Source organism: Dermochelys coriacea, chromosome 7, assembly GCF_009764565.3.
Source record: "Dermochelys coriacea isolate rDerCor1 chromosome 7, rDerCor1.pri.v4, whole genome shotgun sequence".
NCBI classification, from domain to species: domain Eukaryota; kingdom Metazoa; phylum Chordata; order Testudines; family Dermochelyidae; genus Dermochelys; species Dermochelys coriacea.
The window spans coordinates 84,178,518-84,204,015 of NC_050074.1; the positions used below are offsets into that span (position 1 = coordinate 84,178,518).

General features: G+C 45.4%; 1 protein-coding gene across 2 annotated transcripts in view; it reads right to left on the reverse strand.

Moving 5' to 3' along the window:
• The window catches only part of CDH23 (cadherin related 23), a 555,581-nt gene extending 532,730 nt beyond the window's left edge, over nt 1–22,851 (reverse strand). The window contains exons 1-2 of one of the 2 annotated variants that reach the window (XM_038408394.2): nt 17,038–17,057; nt 15,969–16,231 (exon numbers count right to left, since the gene is read on the reverse strand). In XM_038408394.2, coding sequence (XP_038264322.1) covers nt 15,969–16,056 — 88 coding nt within the window. In that variant the 5' untranslated portion in view covers nt 16,057–16,231; nt 17,038–17,057. Of the gene's footprint in view, nt 1–15,968; nt 16,232–17,037; nt 17,058–22,294 lie in introns of those variants that run through there. The other variant, XM_043519492.1, reaches the window with a different exon arrangement.
• Between the last annotated feature and the right edge of the window lie 2,647 nt (nt 22,852–25,498).

Genomic DNA, 25,498 nt, shown 5'->3' on the forward strand with positions numbered 1-25,498 from the left:
GCTGTAAACTGACAGGAGAGAGCTCTCCTGTCGACTTAATGAAAAGGAGTACGTGTGGCACCTTAGAGACTAACAAATTTATTAGAGCATAAGCTTTCGTGAGCTACAGCTCACTTCATCGGATGCATTTGGTGGAAAAAGCAGAGGAGAGATTTATATACACACACACACAGAGAACATGAAACAATGGGTTTATCATACATACATACATGTATGATAAACCCATTGTTTCATGTTCTCTGTGTGTGTGTGTATATAAATCTCTCCTCTGCTTTTTCCACCAAATGCATCCGATGAAGTGAGCTGTAGCTCACGAAAGCTTATGCTCTAATAAATTTGTTAGTCTCTAAGGTGCCACACGTACTCCTTTTCTTTTTGCGAATACAGACTAACACGGCTGCTACTCTGAAACCTGTCGACTTAATGACTCCAGCCCCTGCGCACGGCAGTTGCTAGGATGGTGGGAGAAGCTCTCTCACCGCCATAGCGCTGTCCACACCGGTGCTTAGGTCAGCATAATTTACATCACTCAGGCTTATTCACCCCCCTGAGCGATGCAAGTTATACCGGTATAATGGTAGTGTGCTCATAGCCTTGTTCTTTCTCAATTCTAAACTTACCTCTGCAGTAAGGGGGCAGATGCCAGGTGTTGGGAGATCATTTTATGTTGATGGTAACAAGGCAAATATTTCTTCACAGTAATCACTAACTAGATTTTATTTATTTATTTTATGTAAGGGAGGTGTCAGAATAAACTTAAAATTAATGTTGTTATACTCTTGGTGGAGAGGCCCTCTAGAACTCTGAACTACTTCATCATTAAGAAATATTTAAATGTGATTTGCAAAGAAAAAGAAACTGATATATCCATGTGTGTTTGGGGAGGGGGAGGTGCTTAGTTATGATATTTAAAGTAAATCTGAAAGGTTTCTTCAGGAAAAAAACTGTGATAAATTCTGCCTTATTTATTTTCTAAAATGTAACCTTTTGAAATCATAAACCTCAGTGGAGGTCTCAGATGTGAATTGAGAGCTCTCGGCCTTTAACTAAAAGAGTAGGGATGTTGAATCTTAAATAAACTAGTATTTTCCCCAAATGTTTCAGTCATCTGAGTTATAGATATTAACAAAAGTCTGACGTGTTCGAATATAAATAAATTCCTTCTCTTAATTCATCAGGTTTCACTTGCATGGTATTTCTTACCAGTTCAGCCCCCATGGAGTCAACCAGGAAAAACAAGCTAGACACGACCTACAACAAACCACCCCACGACACAAAAGCCTTAAGCCATGTGGCAGGGCCTGCTCACTCCTGCCTCTGCTCAAGTCCACACACACAGCTCAGAGACCTTTTTGCTGGTAAAACACCCCATGTAGTTTGTTTACCGTGTGGATTCCAATGACCCTGGTATGCTATAGAGCTTTATACCTACAGACCCTGGGAGTCCTCAGCTCCTGAGACAAGCAGGGGAAAGCAATCTGCTTCTTCCCATTCCAATTCCTTGCTGTGCCTTTTGTATCATCTGCCTGGTGGCTTAAGTAGCCACTTAGTTCTCCTCACCCATCAGTTAGGCACAGCTCTCCTTAAGTGAGATCTGCTGTCAAGATTCCTTCCCCATTCAGAACTCTAGGGTACAGATGTGGGGACCTGCATGAAAACCCCCTAAGCTTATTTTTACCAGCTTAGGTTAAAACTTCCCCAAGGTACAAACTATTTTACCTTTTGCCCTTGGACTTTATTGCTGCCACCACCAAGCCTCTAACAGATATATAACAGGGAAAGAGCCTGCTTGGAAATATCTTTCCACCCAAAATCCTCCCCAAACCCTACACCCCCTTTCCTGCGGAAGGCTTGATAAAAATCCTCACCAATTTGCAAAGGTAAACACAGACCCAAACCTTTGGATCTTAAGAAGAATGAAAAAGCAATCAGGCTCTTAAAAGAAGAATTTTAATTGAAGAAAAAAAGTAAAAGAATCACCTCTGTAAAATCAGGATGGTAAATACCTTACAGGGTAATCCGATTCAAAACATAGAGAATCCCTCTAGGCAAAACCTTAAGTTACAAAAAGACACAAAAACAGGAATATACATTCCATTCAGCACAGCTATTTTATCAGCCATTTAAACAAAACTGAATCTAACGCATATCTAGCTAGATTACTTACTAAGTTCTAAGACTCCATTCCTTTTCTGTTCCCGGCAAAAGCATCACACAGGCAGACAGACCCTTTGTTTCTCCCCCCCTCCAGCTTTGAAAATATCTTGTCTCCTCATTGGTCATTGTGGTCAAGTGCCAGCAAGGTTATCCTAGCTTCTTAACCCTTTACAGGTGAAAGGGTTTTTCCTCTGGCCAGGAGGGATTTTAAAGGTGTTTGCCCTTCCCTTTATATTTATGACATCTGCTCTGCAGTGATTAATTAGCACTGCAGTGACCAGAGGGCTGGCTCAGCTGCTATTGCCCAGCACTCTGTCACAAGCCCCACTTATTGCCTTCTTACTCCCTCCCTCCCCCCACAACCTATCAGGCTGTATGTTACGGGGCTGAGGAAAATCCAAAAAGCCCACAAACCCATTTTCTTCCATTGCAGGTCCCCTTTAAAGCATTGCCATTGTGGGTGACACATCATAACCGAAGTATGAGTGTCCCATTCCAGCACGCAATCAAGTAACCCGAATTCCAGAGTGGCGCACGTTTTGCTGGCACCAGAGAGGATGCTGCTGTGGCACAAATGGAGACATCAACAAAACATCCCGTTCTGCTGCCGTCTGCTGCATGAGACTCACGAGAGGAGAAAACTGCATTTGTGGTTTTGACGTGGGGCCACCACAAGCCAGAGAGGGTGAAATGTTATTTTCCAGCTTCTCAGACTGTGTTTCTAAAACAACTGGCAGTGGAAAAACCATTCAAATTATTTAGAAGTAAAGACAGTTGACAGCCTCTCTTTTAAATTGAATGATAATCTGAATGTTGTATATTCTAAGTCACTTTTTCATTACATAAGTAATTGCTTGAAATGCCATTTTGATTGTCTGTCTTCATTAATATTGCATTTCTCCACACTGGTTTCCAGAGATGGTTGTGTTTTGATATTGTGGATTTCGGAATGTCAAGGGAGAACTTTAAAATTCTGCGTTGGAGAGAATATTTAATTGTGCCTTGTCCCTGAAAGAGATTCTTTGCTAAAAGGATTCACTGTAGAAATATAGTTTCTTTTATATATATAAATCTAATAAGGGCTCAAGATGGGTCACCTGAGGGAACTGAACCTGGGACCTCTGGATCTAAAGCATGAGGTGCTACTGTTTAAGTTAAATGACAAGCTCCATTAGCTTAGGGCCAGTAGCAGCCTCGAGCCGCTAAGCAATCAAGCCACTAAAGGGTCACACAGACACACCTGCTCAGCATGTTACTTGAAACTTCTGCTCACACTTTGGTGCTCTGACCACCCAACTATGGTGTGCTTTGAAGATGTACAACTCACTTCCCAGTGACACCCATTTTGCTACACGTGTTCATCTGTGCTCCCACAGGGACTTTTAGTGAGACAATATTGGCCCCTTACTCATAGCCTTTTTCCTTTCAGTCTTTCCTAGGTCTACAGTGGTGATTCTGTGCTGCATGTTTTGATAGAGAAATGTGAGTGTTTCATTGTGACATTTGCAACACCCTGATGACCTTGGCTAGAAGTGGGGGTAGCACTTTAGATAACAGGCCCCAATCCTGTAATCAGATCTGCATTCACACAGTGTAGAGCCGCACTGACTTTCTGCCCACATGGACCAGACTGCAGGAGTGGGGCTGCAATTAGTAGTAGTACATCTTCTGTGTTTATGGTCTTGGCTCAGTTCCTGCCTCAAAATCACTATAGGTCACCTCTGCCTTTGGTTCAGAAGCCTGTTGTTATGGGGCAGAGACTGCAATGATAAAAATGCTCTTTCAAGGGACTCAGTCTTCTCTTTGCAACTTAACATAACAGTCACCCCAGGAGGTGCATGCTCCAGTTCCTCATTCCATGCCCTCACTGTAAATTAATCAAGGTGAAATTGGCAACAAGTGGTGGAGAAGCTGCCAACGTTTCATCTAGAAGAATTATGGACTTGATGCACCCGCTTACGCCACATCTGGATTTGATGTTCTGTGTATTGTTATCAGGCTGGGAAGAGGCAGTTTATAGCGCTGTGCACCTGTACTGGTTATTTTAAATGCACTGTTGGGACACTTCTGTGTGAAAGGAGTTGTTATACATACAAAGTACCCTTAATTGCCTCCGTCAGAACAGCAGCAGCTTCTGCATTGCCTGTGCCCTGTTGGCAGTCATGCAAAAACATTTGGGCTGCTGCTGGCATTTTTATAATCCCAGACCTACAAACCCCTCCTCCCTTTCCCCCACCTGGTCTTCTCTTTCCCAAACACCACCACAATATTTGTGTCTTTAATTTACAGTGTCAGTCTTTCTATTTGCTGCATGCTGTTCCAAGAGCATAAAGAAGAAATGAAAGTATAAATCAAAACTGTCTCCCAAACGGCTTTTGTGTGAGGAACTGCTCACTACACAGCCCATCTCAGCCCCCTTCCCCAAACCGCCTCTCTAGACGCACATCAAGCAATTAACGAGCCTCCGCTCCATGCCCTTTCCCCCTCCCCACATTCACAGAATAATTGCAGCTGGAAATCAACAGCTGGGGCTTCCCACTAATGGTATTTGCTTCCTTTAGAAAAGATAAAAAAAGATCACTGGCAACCCAGTAGGGATCTCTGTGTGTGTGTGCGAGTGTGTGTGCACGTGCATGCATGTGGCATTCATCCACCTGTCAAGGAGTCTTCTTCTGCGGTGGCATTCTGACTGCCACCATTGCAAAGATTTCCCCATCACACCTGGCTCTCTCTCTTCCTTCTGCTCCCAATTATTCAGGAACAAAGGGAGTGGAAAACACAGGTCTCTCTTCCTAACCCATGGAGACTTCAACATGACTATGGTCTTTAAAATGTAGACAGAAAGACCCCTAAATGGGGAAACACATAAGCAATGACAACAACAAAATATCCACAGTGGAATTATGGTATGAAGCAGGGATTTAAAAAAAAAACAAATGAACCAAAAAAAAAAAAAAAAAAAACCCCACACATACAGAGACATCAGTAGGCTATGAGAGGAGAACTTCTTTTGTAAAACTCTATTAGATAGCCACATACAGAACCATGGCATGGGACTTATGGACAGACAAAAGACAACTTTAAATTGGGCTTCTCAACACTTTTTAACCCATATTTAAACACTTAAGGCCAAATTCTGATCTTCAGTATGCATATACTATTCTCCTGTCTTCTCTAAGAGAGGACAAGCCCCTCACTGTGGTTCCCAAACTTTGAATCTACCTTGCTACTCAAGCTTCTCTATAATGGGTTTGAGCCAAAACAATTAACCTCAACATCTTCAAACTTGGGAGAAGTTTGGATTCAAATCAGATTCCAGTTCTGAACTTCAAGCACCTCTTTCAGACATAAATGAAGGACGTCCCTTGATCTCTATCAATTCTATGGACTTTTGTCTTAGTTAATGTTTGTCCAGAGCTTGATGATCACTGGGAAATCATCAAGTGCATTAAGACAAATACTTAAGATACTGCCAGATTTAATCAGGGCAGAGCTAAATTTGGATCCCAAGTGATCCCACGGCACCTCAGGCCATGTCTACACCACAAACTTATGCCAGCATAGCTATGTTGGCTAGCACACCCAGGCCCAGCTGAATAACTATGCTAGCAAAACCCCAGCATAGGCACACCTATGCCAACAGAAGAGTGCTTTTGTTGGCATAGCTAACATTGCCTAGGGAAGTAGTGTAGCTACCCCGGCAGAACTCCTCTTTATGTTGGCACAGGCTGCATCAAAGGCCTAGTCTAACCTAAAACTTAGATGACCTCACTACATTGCTGAAGGCTGTGAAAAATTTCATGCTGTGTACACAACTTAGTTAGGTCAACCTAACCCCCACTATAAATGCAGCGAGGTTGACAGAAGAATTCTTCTATCGACCTAGCTACCAGCCCTCAGAGAGGTGGATTACTTACACTGACAGAGAGAACCCTTCCATTGACATAGGATGCTACATACATACATGCCATAGCTCTGCTGCTGCCACTGCTGCAATGTAGACATACTCTATGCCAGCATAGTTATGCAGTGTAGACATGGCCTCATAATGAATCTTAATTCAGAGATTTGTGCATACTAAAGCCATGCAACCATGACCAAGTCCAGCTGGAAATTGTTTTTTTTTAAACTGTTAGTCTTTGAATTAACCTCATGGTGAGAACATGTGGGACAGAACCGGTCAGCTTTGACAGAACCAAGAAGTGGTCCTACTGAAAGATACCAGTTTCCCCATGTGACCTCTAACTGTGAATGCAAGCTGTGTTCCAAAAAGCACCAGCAAATTGCAGCTTGCAAACATTCACTAGTATCTACAGACTGCAAACACGTTTGGATTCAACTTGACAAGAAACTTGTGCAAAGTTTGTACAAACCACTGCTGCTGCATAAATGCAGGTCCAGCTCCAACCAAGACCAGTTCTATGAATGGAACATTTCTCACACCTCTACTATGTACCTGTCACAGCTCCCTGATCAAATCCTTGCCCCATTATACTACTGTTGCATCAGAGCCCTAGCTCTTACTCACACTAACACACACACTTCCCTCCCCGCTTTCCTCCAATAACTTGTGGCTCTTTTGCAACACAAATGGTTCGCTTTTTGTCACAATTTGCCAGTAGCTCCTCCTGCTGAGGAATCTACCACTAGTTTATAGCTAGGTGTTTAAATAAATACATTTTACAGAAAAGTAAACCAAAGTTTTAAAAAAATTATATTGGCATGAGCAATGCACAAATCATAATTCCTGAAAATAACAGATTGCAGAGCAGGGTAATCAGAAGTAAATTGATATTGATAAATAAGCTTTTCTTCCTCACAGTAGGTGTCTTATTTTAATCTAATGAGTTTTAGATTTTCTGAGCTTTCAGATTCCATGATGAAGAGCCATCTGCACTGGAATTACAGAGCGCTTTGAAATATTGTAATTTTATGGCTCATTTTGTCAGGACTCTTGAAAATGAGATTTGTTCCCAGTGAAGAATTTTGCCCTCTTTCTCCACCCCCCACCTCCAACCCCATGGTGGTGGTGGTGGGGAAACAAAAAAAACAAAAAAACTTCCCTTGTTAAATAAATACGGGCCAACATATCTGTAGACATTTGGGGGAGGTGCAAGGCACAGGGATGTGAGAGAAGGGAGCATGAATATGGCCAGTGTGTTTTAGGAGGCAAGAATACAACAATTTTTTTGCAAATGCCACAGCGGGGCGGGGCAGGGGGATGCTTAAATACAGATTCTTGTCTCCCATCTATGTACCCTTCACCACGACATCTCTCTCCCTTGGATATCAAGACAAGGCAAGCAATTTCACAGAAGAATTGGGATCCCCTGTTATCCCATGGGCTGAATGGCCAAGATACACCCGCTTCTAAAATTATCGCAACATGGCTGAGGACTAGGAAGAAAGAAGGAAAGAATAGCTGATCCAGGGGGTGATACTGCAATAAGTCCCCTCCTGAATTGTATCTGGCAAAACAGAGCTGCAGCAATCTACCCTTAAATCTTACAACAAAGCACACCCCCAAGATCTATATCCCAAACAGAGTCAGAGCAAGTAGCTATGACAGATAGTCCCATGCATCATAGGAGAAAAAGCACATTTGAAAACCTTCCATGAAATCAACTCCCTCACCTTCCCTCCTGACTAGGGTGACCAGATGGCCCATTTTTAAAGGGACAATCCCACATTAAAGCCCTCCTGCAGGTGTCCCGACTTTTCTTAAAAATGGGTAAATTGTCCCGTATTTTCTGTCTCTCCCCCCCAAACACACATCAGTACTGGTGGGTTCTGCTGCTGGCCAGATCCCTGCTCACCAGCCACCCACCCACTAGCGGTTGGGTGGGGAAGAGGAGGAGGTAATCCAGTGGCCGACGATGGGGGAGGGTGTGCAAAGCTGGTGGCAGGGCAAATCTTCAATATGCAGGGCCGGCTGCTCCCCTTTCTGGTCGGTCGGCGCAGCGTCTGCTGCATGCCAGCTCTCAGCCAGCAGGTCCCTACCCCTGGCCTGTTTCCGGCAGCCACTGACTGCATGCTGCAAGCTGCGCTGGCTAGTGAGTGCGGGCAGGAGCCAGCGGGTTGCGTGTTGCCTCTGGTGCCCACCCATCGGCTCTTTACGTGCTTCCCCTCTCACTGTCCTCTCCCTGCTTTGCCCCTTCACCCCCGACCCCTCTACTTCACCATATCCCGCTCCCAGCGCTGAGCGGAGAACCAGCCCCTGGTCGGAGCGCTCAGCTCACGGACAGCCTGGCCAGCAGGCTCCTTCCTTCTCCCACTGCCTCTGGCTGAGCCAGTGCCCCGGGAAAACCCAAAACCCTCTGACCCAGGGCACTGTCCAGGAGGAGCCAAGCGCTGTGCGAGGCTTTGGCACACTCAGGGCTGGCACGGGGAAGCCTCTTTGCCCCTCAGCTAAGCTCTGGAGTGTGTGTGTGGGGGGGAAGCAATTTCTAGCCTGTTCATGCCCCAACCCTGCAGGCTTCACAGCAGCCCCCCGGGCAGGGACATAACACCCTCTTCACCACCACCCCCTTGCTCCTGCCCGAGGGAGCACAGGGCTGCTCTGTTCTCTAGGCACCCTCCTCTGCTGACCCATCTCTCTGGCCGGGTTTGCTGAAGCCCCTACAGTCAGGTTCCCTGGGCCCTGGTACACAATGCATCTTTAGGGTTTAGGGCTTAACCCCTTCCTGCCCATGCTGTAGCCAGGCGACAATAGGCAGCTGGGTTATGTTGGTGGCCAGCAGCAGCCTGGAAGCGTTAGCTGCCTTTCTACACTGTGCAGGCAGGAAAGGACAAGCTGCTTCAAGCCACAGGAGAGGGTCGGGGGGGGGAAGAGATGAGTTCTGCAAAGACACAGGCGAGGTCGTCCCTCCTCTTGCCACCGCTGTGGCTCGAAGCTGCTCCCTTCCCTTCCGCACAGTGCCGAAAGGCTGTTGCTGGCCACATTCTGGTGTGAACCATGGCAGAAAGCTCGGGAGGGGTCATGTGACCTGGCATGCCGTCCCCGCCCAATGTGTTGACTTGGGAAGGTGCAGTGGCAGGTACCAGGAGAGGCAAGTTTGTCCCAGGGGCTCAGCCAGTCATGGAGGGTGGAGAGGGCCAGATAGGGAGGGTCGGGTCAGTTGGTCAGCCCCGTCTCCCCGTATGAGAGAGGTGTATGGTAGTGTGTTTGTCACCCCACCTGGTGTGATCCCTAAAGCCTTAAAGATAAGATGGTAAATAAAAAGAATCCAGCTACACAGTATTTCTTTTTAAGAGGGGCTCGGTCAACTTGGTGTTAATTTGAACATTTGTAATGCATAGTTCTGATTCATTGCCACTGAATTCACTCGAATACGAGTAATTTTACCAGGTGTCCCATATTCAGCATAGGGAAACATGGTCACCCTACTTCTGACCAGTGCACTAAAGTGGGCAGGAGGAGAACATACATTTGCACTTTTCCCCTGCCCATCTTGGCAGAAGAGAAAGGGGAAAAGAGGGTGTTCTCAGTATAATCTGCAGCGTATGACCTCCTGCTTCAATGATGGGCATGCAATCAACTGCAACATGTACTAACACTGAGAAGCATAGTGTCTGTTCAGAAAGCCATTTTTCCTTTAACACTCAGTTGCCAAATGTAAGATTCATCTCCTTCCCCCCACCCCACTCCATTTCCCATTTACAATGCGAGACTGAGGGAGGTAAGAAAGATCCACCTCCTTGCTGGGCTAAGTGGCTGCTAATAGGCATCCATTCAGCCATATTGGATATTATTACTGCTATTTATTATTTGTACCATGGTAGTGGCTAGAGCCCCCTCTCAGGGGTCTGAGCTGCACTGTGTCAGGCACTGTACATACACACACACACCATGAAAAAAGAGCAACCCTGCCCCAGTATGTGGTGTATTGAGGACTGTTGGAATCGTAAACTATCACTGTAAGAGCAGAGGTCGGGGGCAGCAGAGTCTGGGGGGGGGGGCAGACGAGGGGAGGACAGTGGTCCTGGTCCTGGTGCTGCTTGCAGGCTATAGGGCCCCTGCAGAGTCAGTCTGTAAAGAACCATCTTCATGCCAGGTGAGGTGAGTTATGCCTCACAGCCTAGGGAGCAGCCAGTTTTCCCTCTCTCTGCTTGTGGGTTCTTGTGTGATTTTGAATTCTAAGAAACAAGTGTGTCATGTTACAACCTTCCAGCAAGAGTATTCCTGTTTTTCATCTCTGTCTTCGTGTGTATGCTGTGAACACAAACACAATACTCAGAGGGAAAGGAGATCAATGCCTTGGGTAAAGTCCAATGTTGCCTGCACAGTATCTCTGCCGTTGATCTGCTAATTACCGTCTAATTCCACTGTCATTAGCAATCACCCTCCCCTTGGGAGGCCACATGCTCTCCGGAAGGCAAACATTTCCTTCAGGCGACACTGAACATGAACACAAACATGAAGTCAGTGTGTGCGGCTTGAGTTGGTTTGTGTTTTGAACGGCAGGCGGACTCGACTCAGCAGAGGGGGCTGTATTTAAAACACACAAATATGGCAGCAGCACAGTGCCCATGAGGTGCAAACCGCTTCAGGAAAGGCTAGGCATTTGAGGCCTGATCCAAAGGCTGCTGAAGTCAAGGGGAGACTCTCCGGGCTCTTAGAGCTTAAATCTGCTCTGATAAAAGTCAACGGGAGTTTCATTATTTACCTCACAGACAGAAGGATCCAACCCGACCTGAACAGCAGTTTGTAAGGACATGGATTCCCCCTCCTGCTCTGAACTTGATACTTACACACACTGCATGTAGTCCAAACTCACCTCTTCCTGGGCTTCGGTTTCACTACAGTGTCACACACTTGGCTGCGTGTGTAGACCAAGCTCATTGCACACATCAGCGGCTTTTTGCATCCCTCCACCCCTCCCCATAAGCTCCCAGTTGGTCACTCTCCCATCCCTCTCTATCCCTCAGGGACTTTCTGCAGCCCCTCCCCAGCATCTGTGCCTTCCCATTCACTCCTCTGCTGCTCTGTCTGCGCCATGTGCCTCCATACCATTGTCCTTCACTCTCCCCACCACCCATGCCTGGGCTCTGTGTGCACCCATGTCATAAATATAAAGGGAAGAGTAAACACCTTTAAAATCCCTCCTGGCCAGAGGAAAACCCCTTTCACCTGTAAAGGGTTAAGAAGCTAGGATAACCTCGCTGGCACCTGACCACAATGACCAATGAGGAGACAAGATACTTTCAAAGCTGGAGGGAGGGAGAAACAAAGGTTCTCTCTGTCTGTGTGATGGTTTTGGCGGGGACAGAACAGGAATGGAGTCTTAGAATTTAGTAAGTAATCTAGCTAGATATGCGTTAGATTATGATTCCTTTAAATGGCTGAGAAAATAAGCTGTGCTGAATGGAATGGATATTCCTGTTTTTGTGTCTTTTTGTAACTTAAGGTTTTGCCTAGAGGGATTCTTTATATTTTGAATCGGATTACCCTGCAAGGTATTTACCATCCTGATTTTACAGAGGTGATTCTTTTTACTTTTTCTTCTATTAAAATTCTTTTTAAGAAACTGAATGCTTTTTCATTGTTCTTAAGATCCAAGGGTTTGGGTTTGTGGTCACCTATGCAAATTGGTGAGGCTTTTTATCAAGCCTTTCCGGAAAGGGGGTGCAAGGTTTCGGTGAGGATTTTTTGGGGGAGGGGGGAGAAAGATGTTTCCAAACAAGCTCTTTCCTAATAAAAAAAATATCAGTTAGACATTTGGTGGTGGCAGTGAAAGTCCAAGGGCAAAAGGTAAAATAGTTTGTACCTTGGGGAAGTTTTAACATAAGCTGGTAAAAGAAAGCTTAGGAGGTTTTCATGCAGGTCCCCACATCTATGCCCTAGAGTTCAGAATGGGGAAGGAACCTTGACACCTGCAATTCCCCATAGCGCTCAAATTGTTTTACAAAAGAGGTCAGTATCATCATCCCCTTTCACAGCTGGGGAAATGGAGGCACAACCGTGACTCCGATTTCAAGTCCCAGTCCAGTGTCCTATCCACTAGGTCACACAGACTTCAGCCTAATTTCTTCCCTATACTTAGCTGTTCCTAGTATTTTCTCTGCAGGACTTCTCTGTTCCAGACCCTACAGCCTTTCCTCTTATACCCTGGTAGGACCTAACAAGATCCACCTGCTAGTATGACTTATCAGTAATTACACTGCACTTTCATGCTGCTTTCCAGCAGCGATCATCAGAATGACTCAAAGAGGAGCCCTGAATGCTCATATATTGGCCAAGAATCTGCCACCCTGTGGCAGTGTATTTGTACATACAAATATTCTGCACGGAAGCTTTCCAGGATGGGAAATTCTGGCTACTCACAACAATTTATTTTGCACCTTTCAATGACATCCCCAGAGGAGACTTGATTCAGAGGCAGCAGCTTCACTTTTTATGTACTGAATAAGAATGTCATCTTAGTTTCAAATGCACATGAGTCAGATCACTACTCACTCAGGATTGTAGTCTGTAGGTTACTGGCCCGAGGTGCAGCACTGGAAGAGCAGCAGGGAGTTGCAGGCCAGGATTGCTGGGCATTGACATCACTGTGCGGGGTGAATTTGCCCTGCGCTTGCCTAGAGCAGTGTTCCTCAACCTTTTCGATATCAGGGGCCATCTTGCTGCCATCCTAAACTGTCAGGGAGATCTCAGAGACTGGCGCCAGACATTGAGAAACACTAGCCTAGAGTACATCTTTCTGTTGTTTCGGCCCAAACACTTAACATTTCCTCTCTCCCAGCAAAAAGAAAAGCCTCCTCTATTTTGCTTAAGTTGTGCTTTCCCCTGTGAAGAATTCTGGATGCAAAAGCTAAACACAGCAAGTTCAGTAAAAAAAGCTTACTGATTTAAAAGCTGGACATTCGCAAATATCAGAAATCAAGCTATATTTTAAAGCCCTTCCAAATTTCTGTTCCTCACTGCCCACCCCAGACTCCATCTGAAATCCATTTCAGTATCCGTTTATGAACCAGACACATGCAGATGATACAGTGGGATGAACTCCACAGATTTCATCATTCTTTTCCATCTCTAACTTCTCCAGTTCCAGTTTTGGAGTTTGCAATAAACAACCTGCATGGCTATTGTCCATTCTTGCAACTGTGGAGCAGGGGGCTGAAAGGGCAAATCTCAAAAAACCCCAAAGCGTGCTCCAAAAGCACAGGTCGCTCTAAGCAGTCTCAGCTGCAAAAGCTTTTGACCCATTTTTCTCTTCATCCAAATCAAGAGAGAGAGTGTCTTTGCTGATTTTGCACAAAGCTCACTTAACTCTCAGAGAGAGGCACTTTTCTGCTACAGACCTTTCCAAGGCCCACTAGCTGTTCAAACTAATGAAACTGACACTTTGCCTGAGATAGTAACACTATGGGCATGCTGTGGCTAATCACTTGCTTGTTGAAACCTTTTAGAAATTGGGGGTAGTAAGAGGAAGGGAAGAAGGGGCTACTTAGAACAGTCAGACCAAAACTGACACCTCATTTGCTCAAAGAAGGATAGATACAAAATGAAAAACAAAATGCCTACCATGAAACAAACTATTTTTCAACTTATTAGATGTTCAGTAGTTAAACAGCCACAAACAAACACACTCATGCAAACATTCCCTGATCAGTTGCTGAGATCCCATTAATCTGTCCAGTCATTTTTTCCCCCATGTTTCCATTCCTGTCATTACAATTTACCAAGATTTATGTATAAAATATTATTTTTCCTTCCTCCTCAGCCTCATTCCTTCCTCGATTCTTTCATTTATGTTACTCTCAGGTGAGACCACAATTCGCTTCTCAGAAGCAGTGATTATGTCATACCCTCAGACTGGGATAAGGAACGGGGCAAATCAATGTGGATTAAAAACAGAACACCTGAAACTTCAGCCTTTGTTGAGATTTGAAGGCCGTCAGGTAGCTTTTCACTACATTCCTGGCTCTGTCCTTCCAATCAAAAGAAAAACTATTCTTGTTTCTGTTCAGTTCTTCAGGTTCAAGAGAAGATTTTGATTGACGTTCATGCAGACTGAGCCTATGGCTGCTTGCCCAAGATGAGTCTCAGACACTACATTATTTCCATTGCAGCCTTGTCTGATCAGCTTTGGACATCCAATAAGCAATGCAAAGGACTACCCAAGTCCTAACCCCATATACAATGGGTCCAGTATGAAACTTGGGTTAATTTGTGTTTTTTAAAAAGAGGGACAGCCTTCTTCTTCACTTGTTCCAGACCCCTGGTCAGGAATTGGGAGAGGATCTGCACAAGATCATGTTACAACACCAACCTCTGGATAATCAGTAAGGAAGCGGGGGAGAGGAAGAAGGAGAGAGAAAAACAAACACTTAAACACTGAGAGAGAAGTGGTGGTGTGGGGAGAGGGGAGAATTACCACTTCCTCAATCCTTTGCTTTATCCGAGTCCCATCTCTTGTCTGCCCATCGTATCTGGACTGTAGGTCCTTAGAGCAGGAATCTTGACCCTGTGTTTGAGAAGCCCCTAGCACGTGTTGGATGCTAAATAAACAAAAATGGGGAAATAAATACAGGTCGTGGACCAGGATCCCATTGTGCTAGGTGCTGTACAAACATGTGTTTGAAGTTAAGCATGGGTCTACATGCTTGCAAGGCCCGGGCCTAAACACACAAAGTAGCATTATTATAATAGTTGCCACTAGTACAGTGAAGGGAATTTTACAGGATAAAAATTCCAATGGCTGTTGTGAACAATTGGGGTCAGTTGCCCAACGAGCATAAAAGGACATGTAATCAGAGAGCAAGCACTACGTTTAAAATTCTACAGTGATGATGTCAAGACATATGTTGTCCCTGCACATATATGCTCATGACAATAGCAGCAGCAACAGCTGGGACTCTATGTTCTAAAGAAAGAGAAAGGCACAGCCACAGATCAAGCAAATCTTGTATCCTAAATTATTTAAATTTAAAAGGGTTCTGTGTTTAAAGTCATCTGCACAGAGGGCAGCCAATACATTTAAAAAACTTGACATATTAAATCAATTTTAAGATACAGTTCTCAGGACTCCTTTGAGGCCATGGCTGGGGGGGCGGGGGAGAGAATACACAAAACATCTCATTTCTTTTATTTTTTTTTAAAAAAGCAATATACATGAAGTGTAGTGTTGTGGAGCAAGCTTACCCTTTAATGGGATTCCCATGAGCAGAAAGGTAGCAGAACACAATCGGTGCCTTGGGTACCTTGTTAACCAATTGAACACAGCTCTCCCCCAAATCATTCAGGGCTAGAGGCATGTAAAGCAAATCCAACAAGCCCCACAGTTACTCTCAGAGCTGTGTGGAAACCAGAATTTCCATGTCATGGGAAATTCCATGTTTTTGAAATTTGTTTTAATTCCAAATAGGAATGAAACATCAAAATTTTGACATTTCCCACAAAATGATTTTTTTGGGGAAAAATATCATTGAAAACAAACCATTTCATTACAATAAAAACTTTTCATTTCAATTTTGTCTTTATTTTATATTATAATGGGTAACAACATTTAAAAATGAAAAAGTCATTTCAACTTTTTTTTTCTTTTAATGGTTCCAGAATGGAATGTTTTGATACTTTTTTCTAAACAAAATTTCTTCTAAACCAACACATTCCCACAGGCTGCCTCCCACATGCCCCCTTCTGGCCAGAGGTGATACTGCAGCATCTTGCCTCAGTTTCCCCCTCACACAAGACTCCACCTCACAGTCCAGTGGTAATTAAAACTCTCCCCTTCTGAGGTTTAATTTACTTAGTCCTTACACTCTTTCCCTCCCGGTCCCAGCCCCAGTTTAGTGCATCTCCCCTGTACTTGTGTCAGGAGACCACCAGTCCTCCTTCTCAGAGCTGGTTTCAGTTCCTTTCCTCCATGCAGGAGCTAGTCCTGCTCCCCACAGCATGCACCAACAGCTGTTTCCTCAGCCCAGCTGCAGCTTGTCAGGCTTCTGTCCTGTGTTGAACATCTGGCCCCAACTAGCTAGAGTCTCCTGGATTCTACTCTGGCCCCTTTTAAATCCCACACCCAACACAGGTGGAGTGGGGCAGGGATAGTTAGATAGGGATGCCTGTCAAGGCCTCCAGTCAAGGTTCCTTCCCCACTCTGAACACTAAGGTACAGATGTAGGGACCTGCATAAAAACCTCCTAAGCTTACTTTTACCAGCTTAGGTTAAAACTTCCCCAAGGTACAAACTATTTTACCCTTTGCCCTTGGACTTTCGCTGCCACCACCAAACGTCTAACCGGTATTATTATTATTAGGAAAGAGCCTATTTGGAAACGCCTTTCCCCCCAAAATCCTCCCTTATCTTTACACCCCCTTTCCTGGGAAAGGCTTGATAAAAAGCCTCTCCAATTTGCATAGGTGACCACAGACCCAAACCCTTGGATCTTAAGAACAATGAAAAAGCATTCAATATCTTAAAAGAAGAATTTTAATAGAAGAAAAAGTAAAAAGAATCACCTCTGTAAAATCAGAATGGTAAATACCTTACAGGGTAATCAGATTCAAAAACATAGAGAATTCCTCTAGGAAAAAACCTTAAATTACAAAAAGACACAAAAACAGGAATATCCATTCTATTCAGCACAGAATATTTTCTCAGCCATTTAAAGGAATCATAATCTAACGCATATCTAGCTAGATTACTTACTAAGTTCTAAGACTCCATTCCTGTTCTGTTCCCGGCAAAAGCAACAGACAGAGAGGCTTTGTTTTTCCCTCCCCCTAGCTTTTGAAAGTATCTTGTCTCCTCATTGGTCATTGTGGTCAGGTGCCAGCGAGGTTATCCTAGCTTCTTAACCCTTTACAGGTGAAAGGGTTTTTCCTCTAGCCAGGAGGGATTTTAAAGGTGTTTACTCTTCCCTTTATATTTATGACACCTCCTTAAAGGAGCAGGACACACTCTTATTTAGCAGAACATTTTGATTAGATGAAACAGCATTTTCTGATGGAAAACCGTTCCACAGGAAAATTTTCAGCCAGCTGTAGTTACTCATTACACTCTGCTGCCTTCACAGCCTCCTTGTTACTGGGCAACATGTCAGGTGGGCTCTGTTGGGAAGGAACAGAGCAGGTGACATCCTTTGCCAGAATAACTGAGGAACAGAGCAGATGACAGGGAGCTACGGGCCCTGATGACATTTCACCCCATTTTACACTTGGAGTGAAATCTAGGCTGCTCTATGACACACATGATCTCTCAAGCTCTACCTGCAGCACTACTAGATAGCAGGTCCTCAAACCTCCCCATATCCTAATCTTGAGGACCCCAGATCCAAAGCATCCTCTTCCCCTCAAACACAGTTATGGTTCCAGATCAGAAACAACTGATTTACATGGGCCTGAAAACTCATGAAATCTGCAGCATCGCTAAGGCGTGGTGAGGAGCACCAGCACCAGACAAATTGGAGGCAGATGGGGATAAGGGGAGAGATAAGAGGAATGTGAGAGCGAAAGAGAAGGGGATTCTCCTCTCCACTTAACTTGGGACTTCTCTGAAGAGTCTGAATCTGTCATTTTGCATTGAGAAATCTGTGCCTAACTACATAACTGGAGAGTTTACAAGGGACGCTGTGTTGTGCCAGAGAACCCAAGAGTTACACAGAGAAGTCCCCAGGCACTGCACACAGTTTGGAGTTCAGCTACATTGTCCCTTCTTTATTGTTCAGCACCAGACTCTCAAGGAGTCTTGGTAGAGCTAATTAATGCAATGGCCTTTACCCATCTCTGGGCTCTAGTCCCTCAGTATCCACAGAGCTAACTCTAAGTTGCTGTTTTTTCCTCTAATAGCTCAGTTGTTAATCTAACACAAGCAGTAAATTGTTTCATGTTTCTTAGTTCGTCTCATCAACCAGGCTGCCTTAGCCCATCACCTTCTTGCTTCATACTTAGGAAGAATAAAACTTACACTGTCAAGAATTTTGGTTATTTTTTAATTGAATGTTAATAACTAAACTGTTTTTCCTCAGCCATGTTTAAAATGGCAATTAAACATGTTCTACTAATTATTTGTATTACAGTAGCACCTAGGACCTCTTGACATGGACCAGGACACCTACATCTCTCTACACCTAGTATAGCCATTTACAACTGTGCAAAGTGGGTGTAAGACTCTCCCAAATCAGAATTTGGTTCTCATACCGGCAGTAGTGTTTTACACCCACATGGCACAGGAAGGATTGAGGGTGGCACTTACCCTGTCTCACTGGGACAGAGTTCTTTACTTAGCCTTTATCATTATAATGAAAATCCCCAGGAAAAGCTCACAGATAAAAATAAAAATCTATAGCTATGTCTTTTGGCACCCAACCAGGGATCTTGAGTCATGGGAAAATACTGGCCTCTGTAGGACCTCCGTTTGAGTGAATCAACTTTCTGATGTCTTTCTAAGGGAGAAAAGAAGTTGCCTCATGCAATAATAATAATAGATGGATTGTTCTATTACTACCATTGCCTGACGGCAGTACTCCTTTGCTTTTACTTTTCTACAAGGCAATTTAAAACTTCTCCAGGTGCTTTAATGGCTTCATCTTTGTCATGGTGATCTCAAGGCAAGAAGAAATACTCTTCTTTGTCTTGTGATCATTTTGGTCTTCCTGATTTTTTCATGTGATGGTACAGCTATGCTGGGTGCATCTACAAATAATGATATCTCCACTTTAGTAAGACCCTGTGGCACTAAGCAGCTCTTTCTGGAAACTCTGCTACTGGCAGATAACACCACATTAAAGAGGTGATTATGAGCCCTCAGAACTGGAATACCCTCCAAGAGTCTACATACCACACAGCTTTCAAACTGGTCTCCATTCAGATATCCTTTCATGGCTGACCTCTTGCCTTCTCTCTTAAATATTAATTATTATTGGTAAGTACTTATGTTATGGTAGTGCCCAAAGATTCAGAAGAGGAGCAAGACCCCATTGTGCTGCACAAACAAAGAGATAATCCCCGTCCTGGAGAATGTACAGTCTAAAGATACAAACAAGCAAAGGATGGAGGATGTGGATACAACATATAAACAAAAATAGAGTCATAGACATTTTGAACTGAAAGGGATTTTGAGAGGTCAGCCAGTCCAGTGCCCTGCCCTGAGGCAGGTCTAAGTACATTTGGATCATCCCTGACAGTTGTTTGTCTAACCTGTTCTTTAAAATCTCCAAATGATAGGGATTCCACGGCCTCGCTTGGAAGTCTATTCCAGAACTTAATTATCCTTATAGTTAGAAAGTTTTTTCCAACTATCTAACCACAATCTACCTCACTGTAGATTAAGCCCATTACTTCTTGTCCTATCTTCAGTGGACATGGAGAACAATCAATCACTGTCTTCTTTATAAAAAGCCCTTAACATATTTGAAGACTGCTATCAGGTTCCCCCTCCATTCCCCCTACCCATAGCCTTCTTTTCTCAAGACTAAACATGCCCAGTTCTTTTTAAATCTTTCCTCACGGGTCAGGTTTTCTAAATCTTTTATCATTTTTGTTGCTCTCCTCTGGACTCTCTCCACATCTTTCTTAAAGTGCGGCTTCCAGAACTGGACACAGTACTCCAGCCATGGCTTCACCAGTGCCAGATAGAGCAGGACAGTTCCTGCCTGCCTTATAGATGACACACTTGTTAATACACCCCAGAATGATATTAGCCTTTTTCGCAACTGCATCACATTGTTGGCTGATATTCAGTGTGTGATCCGCTATACTGCAGTACTGCTACCTAGCCACTTATTCCCTATTTCGTAGTTGTGCATTCCCCCCCCTTCTTAGTTGTAGTACTTTGCAATTTTCTCTATTGAATTTCATCTTGTTGATTTCAGACCATTTCTCCAATCTGTCAAGATCATTTTGAATTCTAATCCTGTCCTCCACAGAGCTTGCAACCCTCCCATTTGGGACTTATCTGCAAATTTTAAGGATACTTTATATTCCATTATCCAAGTCATTAATGAAAATATTGACTAGTAGTGGACACCGGACAGACCCATTGGGACCCCACTAGATACAGCCTCCCAGTCTGAAAGTGAATCATTGATAAATACTCTTTGAGTATGCTCTTTCAACCAGTTATGCACCCAGCTCTGGGTAATTTCCCTAGTTTGCATACTTATGAGCATGTTAAGAGAATGTCATATGGGATTGTGTCAAAAACCTTACTAAAATAAAGATACCACAACTATGGCTTCCCTACTGTGTGGTAGGCTGTTAACCCTGTCAAATAAAGAAAGTAGGTTGGTTTGGCATGACTTATTCTTAATAAATCCATATTGGCTATTACTTATTACTCTACTGTGCTCACAAATTGATCGTTTCTATTTTGATTTGTTAGTATGTTAACATATTAATTCAAATTCACTTTCCCCACTCAAAAAAGATACTCCAAACAAACAGGGATCATCCAAGGTCCTGATCCTGTCATGAGTTCCATGCAGGGGGAAGGCCACTTCGTGGTTCTCATTGCAGAATCAGGGCCCAAATGTATACACAATGAGAGCCTCTCTCCTGGTCCTCATCCACCTTCGTTTTAATCTTTGCCCTCCATTGTCTAGCTTAGATTGTCCTCAGGACAGAGTTTGTCTGGAAATCATCATGCACCCCTCGGGCACTATAGAAATAATAAATATTAACCTTTTTGTACAGGAGAAATTGACACGGGGACTAGTGGTAGGTTAAGCAACAAAATCCAGTTATCAAACTATCCTTGCAAAGAGCCTTCCCTCCGTATGGCTTATTCGTTTTTAAACAGACCCGCTTGCGCGATCTGGCGGAGTTACCCACTTGTTTGCGCTAGGGGAAGAGTGGTGCCCGTTTGATGCCGCTCCTACACACGGCGCCCCATTAGCATCCCCGAGCTGAAGAAAGGGAGCCGAACCACCCCCTGCCACAACCATGCCAGGACGCAGCCTAGCCTGCAACAGGTACGCACCCCTACAGCTAGTTCAAGCGCAGGACCGGCAGCAAGGCGCTACAGGGTCCCTGGTCTGTCAATCGAGGCTTCCCCGTGTGGCGTTTGGAGGCCCAGCCGCCGGGACTGAACGTGCCCCCAAGCGAACCCCGCCCGCCCGGCGAGGGGCTGTGCAGCTCCGGGCCCCGGGGACACTCCGCTCGGCCAGCTGACAGCACATGGCTCGCCCCTTCCCCTGCCCTGCGGATCGCCGGTTCAGCTTGTCAGAGCCGGGAGCCCAGCGGAGCGGGCAAAGATTTCCCCTGCTCTGGCACGCCGAGAGGTTGGGCTGGAAACCGAGGCGCTGGCCATGGACACCCCGTGTTTGTACAGACAGGCGGTGTCTGTGCTGTGATCGCTCGCCAGAGCGGGGCTGTTCCTACGCACAGCCTCTGCATTGCCAACGTTGTGAATGAGCCAGGCACCCGAAGAGCGATGCGCATCCATGGCACCATAAACATAAGATGCAGCTTGTCCTTGGGGGGAAGCGAGTTTCTTCTGCCCATCACCTAGAAGGACTGCATGCACAAGCGGGGGAGGGAGGAGGAATGCCAGGCCCTCTAATCCCTATCCAAAGTCATGCAGCTCTCCGGCATGGCCCCAGACTGGCACAGCCCGCACACCGCGATATCGATCATGCCCATAGCGATAGCTGCATTGGGAAGGTAGCTACAAGTTGTCAGAAACTTACAACCATTGAGGGATGCCCCATCTCAGCATACTGCCAGGTCAGCGGAAGGGCTAGGGGGAAGGGGTTAACATATTTTTAAATGATCGCAGGCACAGAAATTAAATAGGGGCAACCCCTTCGGAAAAACCCCTCCCGAAATTGCCCTGGGGCAATTTGACAGGGAGAATTTTTTTTAAAAAAAAAGTGTCCTTGCAAAACAGAAAAGAAACGAGATGGGGGCGGGGGGGACAGAGGGGAATTAGTTCGATTGTTGCTTTCACTTTGTATTTAAAATATTGATCTTCCAAGCTAGGCTGGCTGCCTCCCTCCCGCCCCGCACCAAAACACAGCGCAACACAAAGACGCGAAATGAGGGGGTTCGTCTCTTCACATAACAGCTGAGGGATGCGATCCAGAGAAACAGGCTGCGAGGTAACAAGTGTTTCTCCCGTCTGCTCCGGACTAGACACGATCACACCGACAGCTACCGAGTGGAGGATGAGACAGAGACTGTAAAACTTTGCCTTACCTGGCGCCCGGGAGCGCACCGCGTCTGGGGACCGCTTGCTCTATCACGACGCGGGAGGAGGCTCACTCTGCCCCTTCGGGGGCTACAAGGTTGGAAATTCTTCCCTCCTCCGGGCTAACGAGACCCTTGCAAAAGATGGAAAGTTCAGGGCCGGCAGGCAGAGATCCGTCATCAACTCCAGCTCGGAGCCCTTCCCCGCCACTTCTAGCCCGTTTCCATTGCTCACCAACGATAGCGTCTCCGCTGCGCTTACGGAACGTTCACACGGCTTGATTCGGAGCAAGCCACCCCGCGGCAGAGCGATGCCCTCACAGCCCAGCGCACCCTAGAGGAGTCCTGCTGTAGCCCGGCGCCTCGCTGACTGCTCCGTCCGAGGCCATGGCGTCCGCGGGCAACTTTAGCTTCTTTCTCTCCCCCTTAGGTCCGTTTACACTGCTTCCCTCCGCGAGAGCCGCGGAGCAGAGAGCGGGGGCAGCGCCATCAGGGACTCCCGGGGATTGGAGCGCACCCCGGCTTTGGAAACAATAGGAGTAAACTGAGCCCCTCGGATGCAAGCGAGAGGGAGGGGGGCGAAAGAGTGCAGGCAGCACAGCTGCTGCTGCTGCTGATCACTTTGCAAGGAGGCAGCGCCTCAGTGCCAGGCAATGAATATTTCAGTGCGCGTTAAGCTGCCCTCCGCTGATGTCATGGTAGTTGCTGCTTTGGCGACTCTACAAATCCCCCCGAGAGGAGGGCGAGCGCAGCGCAGCGCAGCAACCAGACTCAGGTGCAGCAGCTGCCGCTGTTTGCCAGTGAGTTTCCTGCCTCTCCGAGCCTCCCTCGCAAGGGGAAGGAAGCAGCCCGGGCTGTCTCCGCTCTCACTCGCTCACAGGGCGGCTGCGGCTTTTTACCTGCCCAGGGAGCAGGAACGTAGCTAGTTAAATAACGCTGCTCGCTGTAAAGCGACCGTCCCTTCCTCGAGCCCCTGGGAGTTTGCAGGACGACGGAGGCAGCTGGCAGGGCAAAGCCCTGAGACTAACCCAGGTACCCAAGGGGCAGGTGCGGATCCCTCCAGAGGCCGGGGTAAAGCCAGAGCAACTCCATCAATGCCACGGGGGGGCTATTCCGGGTTTACACGGCCGTAAGGGAGAACAGGCTCTGGCCCAAAGCACCTGGCCAGACGTGCAGTTTGTAAACGGGGCTGAAGAATTCCCCAACCTGCTCGGGGAAATAAAGAGACGAGCTGCCGCTGCCTTTCTGGTGGGGTTCAAAGTTCACATTTTAGCAGGGTGGGGAGCTACAGGTCTGAAATTCAACCTTGCCTCGCCTCCACCTCCATTCTCAGCCGTACTCCGCTTCTCTTCAGTGCGACCCCCCTTCCCGCTAGAACAGTTTAGTCATGCTGGTGTCTGAAGAGCACACGCAAAATTTCCTCAGCTCTTGGATATTATTTTTTTTTAAGCGGTATACACGGATTTTTAAAAAACATCAGCTTCTAGAGTCATTTCCTATTGCCTTGGCTCCTTCTCCCTCAGTCAGCTCTGGCTCCATTAAACTACCATGTTTGAATAGAAATTTGGTTTTTCAATTATGGAGGCTGGAAAATCTAAAGCATCCAACATTTTTTTTTTTTAAAAATAATTCGGGTTGGCCTCTGGCTGAGAGCTCAGCATTTAAAACAAAAACCACCTAGAAACGGGCTAGGTTTTGTTAGCAGCATAAACTGCATTGGAAAACAATTATCTCTAATACCCCACCACCCTTCTTCCTATAATTCTAAATTAGTCATTGTGCATGTAGGTAAAGTTCCTCTTGGCCTTGATACTATTATCTACTTATAAGCCCTGCTACAACCATAATATTAAAAGCAAATGAAAATGGGCATAGAATGACTTGGATTATGGGGACTGACATGAATCAGAGATGAACATGAAATAGCAGATCCTGGCATGGATTGGCATCACTTAGCATACAGTGGCATACAGCTGTAATAGTGCCATGTTACAAGAGTACTGTTCACCTCCTCCTTGCTCTCTGATGCCTGAGGTTCTGGCTTCTATAGGCAATGTCTCCCCCCTTTGTGACAGGCTGTTATTTCTATCTGGCCTGTTACTAGCACTTTGAGTTTGGCACCTGACTTCCACTAAGGAAGAGGGCAATTAAATCTTCTCTGCACTTGTCTTGCTCCATGAATGCCACAAAATTAGTTATTTCCAGTAACTCTCAATACAAGTAATGGAGAGAGATTTAGTTTTACATTTAATGACAAGTTACTCCCTTAATGATGCTAAATTGCATCCACTAAACATGGCTTGTCTGAGGACTAGCAAAATGTACAGTAAAACCATCTCAATCCATGTGTTTTCTTGCATGTTGGCAGAGCAGGGATACAATGTGACAACAGGATTCAGTCTGCTTGCACATAGGACCAAATTTAAATCACACAAGCAAAAGCAATAGGTGACTAAAGGGACTCAAGCTGAAAGGAGCATTTCCGGATGCAATTAATGCAGCCGTGAACTCATTTGTTTCCCATGATAAGGTCTCTAAGCACTTAAGTGCACTGGGCAACCTTCCCCACTCCACGCTGACAATATACTTCCATCCTAATGCACATCAGCTAGGCCTGCTATTAACTCTGTGTTGCCTCTTTTATTCCAGTACTGAATTCTCACACCTTGCGGCTCTATTAACACCCTTCAGTCTGAACCTTTAATGTCCTTTCTGCACTAGCCCTGAGTTTCTTTTCAGTAGAGATTGTCAACTCGATCTCTTTGACCCCACACTTGGGCTCATGAGAGGCTCAAGAATCATGGAAGCAAACCTGGAATAGCATAGCCTTTTAGTTAAATTCAGAAGAATTCTAACTTTCCTTTCTAAAAAGGATGTACTAATTTTTCAAAAGTGAATAGTGATTTTGGGGGGCCCAGCTTGAAGACAACTGATTTTCACAAAACAATGAGCACCAACCCATCTTTCAGGTGTCTCAAGTGGACCACCCAATAAACCCTAGTAATTTTTGTAAATCTACATCTGTATTCAGCTTTATACTGTTACAGAATTCTTCCTGGATGCTTTGTTACTCAAACACACCCTCACCCTTTAAGAACATCTTTGGATGAGTGATTCATACAGATGATTGAAGTCGGTCTGATAGCATTGATTAATCCTAGGACTCTCCTGAACATCTGTGGACAATTATATTATTACCAAACTCTGTGGTGC